Source organism: Cryptomeria japonica, chromosome 6, assembly GCF_030272615.1.
Source record: "Cryptomeria japonica chromosome 6, Sugi_1.0, whole genome shotgun sequence".
Classification (NCBI taxonomy): domain Eukaryota; kingdom Viridiplantae; phylum Streptophyta; class Pinopsida; order Cupressales; family Cupressaceae; genus Cryptomeria; species Cryptomeria japonica.
In genome coordinates this window covers 629940164-629949617 of record NC_081410.1, presented here as the reverse complement: position 1 = coordinate 629949617, position 9454 = coordinate 629940164, and the positions used below count along the sequence as shown (strand labels likewise).

The 9454-nt window shown below is 37.1% G+C and overlaps 1 protein-coding gene across 4 annotated transcripts; it reads right to left on the bottom strand.

The window, feature by feature from the left end:
• Positions 1-232: 232 nt before the first annotated feature.
• On the bottom strand, positions 233-9422 carry LOC131068682 (uncharacterized). 4 transcript variants are annotated; one of them, XM_058003924.2, is made up of 5 exons: positions 7098-7232; positions 6879-6991; positions 5803-6074; positions 5620-5710; positions 233-5112 (listed from the first exon to the last, which is right to left on the bottom strand). In XM_058003924.2, exons 3-5 carry the CDS (start codon positions 5850-5852, stop codon positions 343-345), a joined length of 4911 nt encoding a protein of 1636 aa, XP_057859907.2. In that variant the 5' UTR covers positions 5853-6074; positions 6879-6991; positions 7098-7232; the 3' UTR covers positions 233-342. The 4 variants fall into 4 exon arrangements, with proteins under 4 accessions (XP_057859907.2, XP_057859906.2, XP_057859904.2 ...); XM_058003923.2 differs by having other exon boundaries at positions 6879-7240; XM_058003921.2 differs by lacking the exons at positions 5620-5710; positions 5803-6074; positions 6879-6991 and adding an exon at positions 9073-9422 and having other exon boundaries at positions 7098-7481.
• Between the last annotated feature and the right edge of the window lie 32 nt (positions 9423-9454).

Here is a 9454-nt window from a genome sequence, read left to right as displayed (position 1 = left end):
GATCATCTGAAGATACAAAAAAAAAATGATTATGGAAAAGAAGCCATCTTTTATCTTAAATTCATTGAAATTATACTCAAGTTTTAGCATTGAATGGAACTCCAGAACCTGCAAAATAGAATGGCAGTTCTCCAACAAAAGCACATCAATGCTTTAAACCACCAAATGCTTTGGAGGAAACCAAAATCCTTGATTCAATGGAAGCAGCAATCAAGGTAGTGAAATACAAGGATAGCAATAAACTGCAAGTTTCATTTTCAAGAGAGTTTGAAAATCTTAACAGATATCAAATGAAAAAATAATTCCATACAATCCCTTAAAAAGACACAAATAACCTTGCCACTATGGTTGATTACATTTAGGCTTACCAAAACCCCATTCTCCCGATTCTTCTCTCTCTGAAGAAGCACCTGGAGCTGATAGCTGACATAATGTTCCCACTTGTTCCAATGGAACTGGACCATTGGAGGAAGTTTGCCTACCGAATACGTTGTCTTCTCTCAAATCTGTGCCACCTGTTCCAGGACCTGTGTTTAGATCAAGATTTTGTTTTAACCATGCACCAGAACTCTCTGCACCAGATACTCCTACGGTATTCATCATGTATGGTCTTACATATGAAGAGGAGGGTGGCCCTTTAGTAACTATTTGAGGGGAAATTGCAGGAGAACATCCAAGTCCTACCAAATTTGGATAGGATGATGATCTTTCTGAGAATGATGCTGATGTAAGAGGAAAATTCGATCCAAAAGGAAATCCAGCAAATGAATATGCAGGTGCTGTGGTGTTTGAGAATGAAACACTTGGATATGATGAAAGTGGTATCTTCTCTCCATATATATCCCCACCGCCAAAAAAATTAGGACCATCTAATGAATTAAAATTAGAATGAGATACAGCCGCGGCAACAGCTCGATGTTCTGCCCTGGCTGATGGATAGGAAGCCATCGCAAGTGCCTGAACACCATTTCTGGGAGATAATGATGACAAATTTAAACCCTCACCACTCATTCTCATACCAAAAGTAGATGTGGGACAAGAGCTAGAAGTGCCCTTGCCAATTGAATTGTGTGCCATCAGTTGATCCTCTGTGTCTTCAAGTGATGGTCCATCATTCAAGTCAAAATTTCTCAGAACACATGAAACTGAATGAGGCAATCCATTAGTGACAAGCTTTGAAGTAGATGGGAAACTTTCAGGAATTTTTTCAAGTGTCATCTTGATCATTCCATTCTCAAGACTTTCACCAGTGCAATTCAAGTCTGAATCTGGCTTTATAAGACTACAAGAAAGGCCATTAGAAGTGGGTGACTCATTTGTATTCATGGCCACAAAAACCTGACCAGTAATATCTCTATGTTGAGAACTTCTCATAGGTAGACACTGCTCGGAATATGAAAGCGTTGGCGTTCCTTCCTCTTTCAGTGTTCCTTCATCAGCCACATTGAGATCAATATCTAAAGGAGCTCTGTTCCTATTTCCAATTGCACTAGCAGCATCTATATGCGCTAAGTCTGACAGAAGATGCTGCTGATCAGAAGTTTTTCTTGACTCTGCTGGCCGAAAAGGACTTGTGGCTGCAGATCCTCTCCAACCTAATTCTCCTCTGCTGCATACTGAATTGATGGGAGGGATAAAAGGTCCTTTTGTTGCAGCAACCACAGCTATTGGTGTTGCTAAGCCACTGGTAGATGCGGTACAAACAACAAAAGCATTAGCAGAGGGCACAACTGATAGAGAAGTTTCTGGGATTAATTTCATTACCTCATATTGAGCTGCTCCATCGAGGTCAATACTTTTGTTCAAGTCAAAATCAGGCCTTTCTGCTGTATCACTGATTCCATTATCCTTTAAGTTGTTTCCATTATTCTTTGCAGCAGGAACCTCTGTAGCCATAGCTCGTTTAGAAGAAGCCAGTTCACTTGAGCATGTGCTCTTTGTCACTAGTGTAAGCACATGGCCTTCTTGACGTGTTACACATTTTGAAGACACATTTGATTTGTTCAATTGATCTGTCTGATAAATAGGGGAATGGACACTTGAAAGCTTACAGTCCTCCTTCATTTTATCATAACAAACATCAACAGCAGTCTCACACCCTGCTTCTCTAGTATTATTTTTCTTGTGAACAATTCCAGATTCATTGCTTTCCTGATGCACGGTATGATTTTCTGCAGATTCCAATGTTTGCTCTACTTCATTGTATTTTCTCTTTATAGTCATTGTTTCTTGAATTTCATCTAAACGTGTATGGTTTCTGGTAACATTAAGATGCTGATCATCGGCATCTTCCTTCTCCTTGTCTTTATTACCACCTACACGGGAACAATACTGCTCTTTAACATCAAGGATGGCTATGATTTTAGGTTGCTTGTTAAATGAAATTATATCATGACAATATTTGTTGGAAGGTTTAGTACAAATAGACTTCTCTTCATAGTCAGCTTCTTTCCCAGCTTCCTTTGGATCATGACATCTTGACTGAAATGAACTGTCTTCAGCACTTCCCGATTTATCAACTTTCAGTTCACTAACATCACAACTAGATACCCTTGAGCATGCATCATATCCTTCACTCACCATTCCTAGCTTTCCATTCTCATCTTCCTCTTTATCCTCTTCAAATAACTTATTTTCCTCTGTATCCTGTTCTTTGCTTTGTTCAACTTTAAGTCCTGAGGTATCATCCATCGTGTTGAGTTTTGTGCGTCCTAGATTGTCAAATTCCCCTGATTTGTGCATGTTATGCTCCTCTGTTTCAACCCTGGTCCCTTGCTCTGCACAGACTAAACCCAGGCCTCCTCTATTCATGTTCAATTTTTCAACAACTGGGCATAGCAGTTCTCTAGATTGTTCTACACCTTCAATTGAAAGCATGCAATTTTCCATTTCACTTGTAGCATTTTCATGTTCCCATGACATGCATTTAACAGAAATTTCTTGGATTGTATCATTTGTAAATTCATTTTCACCCTCACCTACTTCGGTAACGATTTCAGGGTCCAAAGCTCCATTGGAGGAATTAAGAGAACCATGTTCTTGAGATATGAATTCCACTTTTTGGCATTCATCCATGGAATCAAAGTGATTATTATCTTTCTTCAAATCCAAAGAATTTTGACAAACTGCATCATCAAACTCAGCTGATATGGTTTTTGAATGGCAATCTGATTTTGTATGTTGCCAAAAATAATCGTCTCCTGTCATCAGCTTTGTTCCCAAATCAGCCACATCACTATCTTCAAATTTTGATATTTCGGTGGGGACGACACTAGCCAGTAAATTCATCCCACATTTATCAATGCTAACCAATGTTGCTTTAGAAAGGACTGAGCTATCTTCAACACCATCTGCAATACCAGTGGCTTCATGTAAATTTAATTTTTTGGCTTTAACAGCCTTTTCCTTTTGCTCTTCTTTTTCACCAGGTCCCGATGATAAACTTTGAGATGATTTAGTCATTTTCAAAAATTCGATACCATGCTCACTGTTGCAGCTGTTATCCTCACTGTTATTGGCACTTAAGAGTCTGGTTCTATTGCTCTGCAAGGACCCATCATTAACCTCTGAAGCATGATTGTTAAGATGAAAATTTATCTGAGTTAGTCCCTTCCCCTCATGTCTTCCCTTCTTATCAAGAGGAGGACCTTGATTTACTGGAGTTATTTTATCTGCATTCGATCCATGATTTAAACATTGTGCAGGAGTGCACAATAGGTTAGTAAGTCTTACTATCAACCTCTGGCTGCCATCCTCCAGAGTGTTATCTATTTCTTTTTCAAATACTGCATGTGTGTCTTTCTCGTCTGCTGTATTTGTGCTCAATAACAGTGGTTTTGCCAAAGAAACTTTGTTGTTCCCTGACTGAACAAAACCAATAAATCCTTTACGTGGCATCTCATGTAGTGAAGCAAAGTTTGAAACCTTACCACCTATTGAACCCACTGCAGAACTTTGGGCATCTTCTTTCCAAACTGAACCAGAAGCTATTGCATGGCTGCTTGGACAACTTTGACGGTAATTCTCTAACTGGTTAGAATTACTTCTTTTGTCTTCCTCAGTTGTTTTTATTAGCAAATCAGTAGTTCCAGAATCTGGCATTATATAGTGGGGATTCTTCAAACTATTTGCTGGGGAGGGTGTCACTAACACCTTGACAGGGTGAGGAGAAACAGAGGTCCCCTTTCCCACATCACCTTGGGCTAGCCTACTTGAAACTACTTTTAAACTGGGTGCAAATGATACCAAGCCTTTTGAAGTGATTTCATCAGACTCTGCACCTTTAATTCCTTGTTTCAGGACAACATCCCCTGGACCGTGCTTACATGACAGTGAAATGTCTTGTGATGATCCAAACTTTATAGCATTAGTCTTCATTTCCTCATCAACGTGTCTCTTCCATTTATCAACTAAACACTTAGCCTTTTTATGGATATCCATATTCTTATGATTGCGCAAGTGGTTCACTGATTTGCCAACATGACATGTTTTGAGAGCCTCAAGGTCTACAGGCAACCTACCAAGGGCCTGTAATAACACCAAGAGCAGATCTTCATGGGCTTTCTCCCCTTCTTTAGGACTGCCACCATCCCCAGACTTCCCTTTGTGGGCTTTTTGAAGCCACTCATCCAAAATGGATAGGCCTCCTGAATGGACAAATTGACGAAGGCAATCCTCTTGGTCTGTGGTAGCAATCATTCTTACAAGCATTGTGCGATGCAAAACTAAATCTCTTCCTTTCTTCATATTTTCCTTCCTATCCTGCTGCATAAGATGTACAAGGTGCTCAACACCTACAGAATTCACTAGACTTCCATCCTTCTCAGTGATATTAATAATTTCTGCCAGCCTCATATTGCAATCTTGTTTCAGACGCTTGGAATCACTGTTAATTGACCTTGAAAAACAGCCCCGTTTTAGTGAATCATGATTCTGTTCCACATGCTGCTTTTTCCTTACCTTTGCTAATGAACCATTTTGTATGGTATCCGAACCAGCTTTAATCTGTGCAGAAATATTCACAATTCTAGGGGACGGTCCTCTTGAGTGCATGATTGCCTGCATTTCCTTTCTTGTTTTGTTCAACAGCTCATCTACTTCTTCTTGATGCTCCTGTTAGGATAATACAGGTAATTACCTTAAGCCTATATCTTCAACTGAAAAATCACAGAAAAGACTCCTAGATTTCTTTGTCAGATCTCTTTGCATAAGATTTCATTCAATTTTTCTTAACACCCATTAAAAGTTTGGGTCTGTTTACACCCACAAGTCCCCAACAATTTGCATTTGCTAACGCCTTAATGACTATTGAATCCTGATTAAATTTTGCCCAAAGCACTTACATATTATAAAAAGAAACTCCTAAACGCATCTGATTAGGCAAATTAGAGGAATCATTTTAAGAATCTGTGGCAAATGTGATGCATTCAGATCATCAAATTAATAATGCATATTTTACTGGTATAATATACATACTGGCTACGTTCTCTCAATAAGCAAAATCTTTTTTACAGAATCCTTGAAGAAACCTTGCTGCTGCCATTGACATAAAGCATGAATAAAGCACAAGTGAGCTAAAATGGGGATGGATAATAAGAACAAAATGGTGAGGATACTTACAGTTGACCTTGCATCCGAACCCACTGTTTTCCCAGTGTTGTGAAAAAAGCATTTCATACACCATTTAAGAAATAGTGGTGACCTTAATGGCCTGAACCAGTGTACAACAACGACAATGACCACCTTGTGCAATAAATTTGATTTAAATTATTGTTTCCAAATGAAAAAAGTATAGTTAACAACCTGATGAGAAGCTGTGACCGTATAATCCATGTAGCAAAAGAAACTTGCATATAAAAATTTTCAACTCAGCTTTACCGATATAATTCATTGTTTTCAATAGAAACCAAATAAAATTGTTAACCAACTAAGAGGTTGTGGCTACAAGATCCACGTGACCAGAAAACATAAATACAAAAGGATTTTAACTTTAGCTTCACCAAAATCACATTTCAAAAGTTCTATAACATCATTTTGAACCACCTGAGAGGTTCTGACTACACGATCCACGCAACCTAGAAACATAAATACAAAAAGATTTAAACTTTAGCTTCACCAAAATCATATTTCAAAAGTTCTATAACATCATTTTCAACCTCAGCTTTAGTGATAACCACATTCCTAAGTTCTACAATATTCATAATTTATTGTTCTCAAATGAGAAAACATAAAAAAAAGAAAAATAAATCAACCACCTCAGGGGATGTGAATATATATACGATCTATGTGGCAAAACTTAAATATCAAAAAATTCAAGCTATAGTGCTATCACATTCCTAAAGTTCTACACCATACATAATGTAAATACCTAGCCAATTAGGAGGGATGCTAAGCAGATTCCGTAAATTATCTATCTACTCTCATTTGAACAATGCATCGTTAATCAATATTTACTGCACCAAAAATCATAGAGAGAGAAAAAAATTTAATTTTTTAGAAAAGAGGTGTAATTCAGAGTTTGGATTTCGTTTAAAAAATTGATAAATATGAAAATCAGTCATGAATCTGAAATCCTATATTTCGTGAGGCAATGTAAGGCTGGCATGACCAGGTTTTAAGGTTATGTGTCTGTAAGTCAACATGGCCAGGTTGATTATGACTGTCTTCGTCTTGGTTTTTCTTGTCTACATTAATATTCTTCTTCTGCAATATGTAGTATTATTTTCAAATGTTGTGAATTAAAGACCATAATTACATTCAAAGTAAATTGAGCCTGAACATAAATCCTTTCTTTCACAAATACTTTTAAAGGGACTTTTTTTTCAATGTAAAGAATAGTAGGCAAATATCTCTATTTCAAATAAAATCACAAGCCTTACTTTTGAAAATTTAGTCAAAAACCAACCAATTGCTGACTGAATAGCCTATAAAAAATACCATGCTAAATATACATTCTCTCTTAACGACAACTTCCCCCTTCAAGTACTATGCTCTGCAAAGCCAAATGAAAGAAACCCTGAGCCCAAACCATTCAACCATCATAAAATATGGCAAAAATTATCAAAAAACCCTTTCCTATTCAGCAGCATAAGTCTCACATTAATGAAGTCTTTGTCGGTCAGCCACCAGAGGCATTTACTGGTAATATCATAGACTCTCCTACATACAAATGATGAAACCCCCGAAGGAAGCTCAACACTCTTGCCCAGAAATGCAACTTTACAGGGATGAAGCAATGAAGATCCTGATATCTCTTCCTTGTAAAATGAATAAAATACTTCATTTGGTGGAAGAGGAACTTTTTCTTCCTCGTCTTCTCCAGTCTTAGGTAATTTCACATCACCAGGCCTGTAAAGCCAGTTGACTCCCAATCTCACATCACCATCCTTGACGACAATCTGATAGTTTATTTTTGCTATAAATGGTGGTGTTTCTCCAGCTTGGAACAACGCACAGTCACCATTGTTAATCTTTCGCCCATCCTGGCAACCAAAGAAAATCAAAAGCCTGGTAAGAAATGACCGACAACGACAAAATGTTTATGATACTCATTTCAGTGTGATACTAACCTGCATCTTTAAGTTTAAAACAATTTAATAACTATCAGAGTAAAATCACTTATTCTCCTTGGACAACAAAGTCTAAGGGATAGAAATATAATAAGAAATTGTAAAATTACAAAACTAAAAGCCAACTCACACAAAACAACCAAATTGCTGGACAGAGTCAAAAATATATTGGCAACAGAACTTCATACAAAGTAGGTAGATAGACATGCCCAACATTTCTGACAAAACCTTGGAAAAAGAAACTGAAAAAAAGACTAGTTGTATAGACAAATGACAATGCTCTAGCTGTAATTGTTGAGGCTAGTTCCCAGTTTCGAACTCAGGGCCACGCCCTTGAGCTAAAAATCTCAATGAGACCACATACCCAAATAGTTAGGATGAAACATGCTTCCTTTAAAATTTGCCAGTATTAAAATTTGATTATACCATTCAACACTGTAAAAAAGCAGTTTATGCACTACACGGATAATTAAGTAGATAGACCGCCCAACAATTCCTTAAGAGATAAATCAGGTACAGGATAAAGGATACTCTCTTAGCTTTTAGAGTAAACAGATTTACACTTGCAGTGACAACCTAGCAAATGAAGTCTACGTCAAATCCAAGAAAATACATTTAAACAAAATCAAATAAAATATCAGAATGATTTCATTTTTGGTTTTTCCTTGTACTGACATATAGGAAAGTTGTTTTATTAGGTCGCCAAGCCAGACACCAATTTACGATCTGAAAACAAACTTTGCAGTCTACAAAGAAGTTTATTTCTATTTACCTTACAAATTGTTCACATTTTCCATAATCCGGGAGGGAATTCTTTCCATTTACATTACAGATTTTCAAATGTATAAACCCTTTAAAATCCTAGAAAAAGATTTATTTCAACTCACCTTATAGATTTCTCAAATTTTGTACAATCCTATTACAATCCTAGTGCGGAAGTCATAAAGCGTTGTTCAAATTGGTAATAACCCCTTTAAAAGTATACAGAAAGAATATCTTTCCAAATACCTTATAGATTGTTCGAATTTTGTACAACTCCTTCAAAAGCCTACAGAGAGAACTCTTTCCATTTATATTACAGACTATTAAAATTGTTTACAAAACCTTCAAAAAATTACAAAAGGATTTCTTTCCACTTTTTCTTTTAACTGTTAAGTATTTTGTACTCCAAAATTTTATCTCATAACCAAGCTTCGACATAACAGAAACTCTGCAAATCTACCGTAACTAAAAGTTTCTTATATAATTTATCAAGGATAAAGGAGTTTGCACATCAGAACATAACAGAAACTCTGCAAATCTATCTCATAGATGTGCAAGGACAAACATAAAACTTTAAACCAAATACGATACATTAGAACCTAACGATTTTTTAAAACGTTGAGCATCAAGACGTTGAATCATATGTCACTTACAAAGGCTAAAAGTCATCTCATCTCTCTTTAAAAAACAAATAGTAAGTCCTTCCAGAAAAAAAAAATGCAAAAGAATTGAGAGATTTTACTTTGGAGGACAACATGTCGTTGAGCTGGTTTAAATTTCCATGAACAGCACTTCTGTCGGCCCCTCCATTTTAGAAAATCCGTTGCTGGGTAACATCTGCTAAGGTTGCTGCTCTTGTACAAAGTTCCACAGCTATTGTTAAGAAATAAACTAAAACAGCTGCGCAGTGCTACAATATTTTTCCTTCGTATTGATCATAGCAAAGCAATGGTACAACATTTGGTAAAGGAGGACTTTTGAGGATATAGCGGGCAGCAGGACAGCAGGCCGGGCAGTGGAAATGAACAGGGGGTGCCCGTGCGGTGTACTTTTTGGCCTTTAGCGCTTTCGCCGTATGGCCATTTGGCCTGCACTTTGACGGTCTATGGCGAGGTTAAATATAG

Bases quoted from the DNA above. Each gene is read 5' to 3' on its own strand.
- LOC131068682 (XM_058003921.2), bottom strand. The intron at 5,113-7,097 runs GTGAGACTTATG...TTATCCTAACAG, and splicing joins CCGACAAAGACTTCATTAAT to GAGCATCAAGAAGAAGTAGA.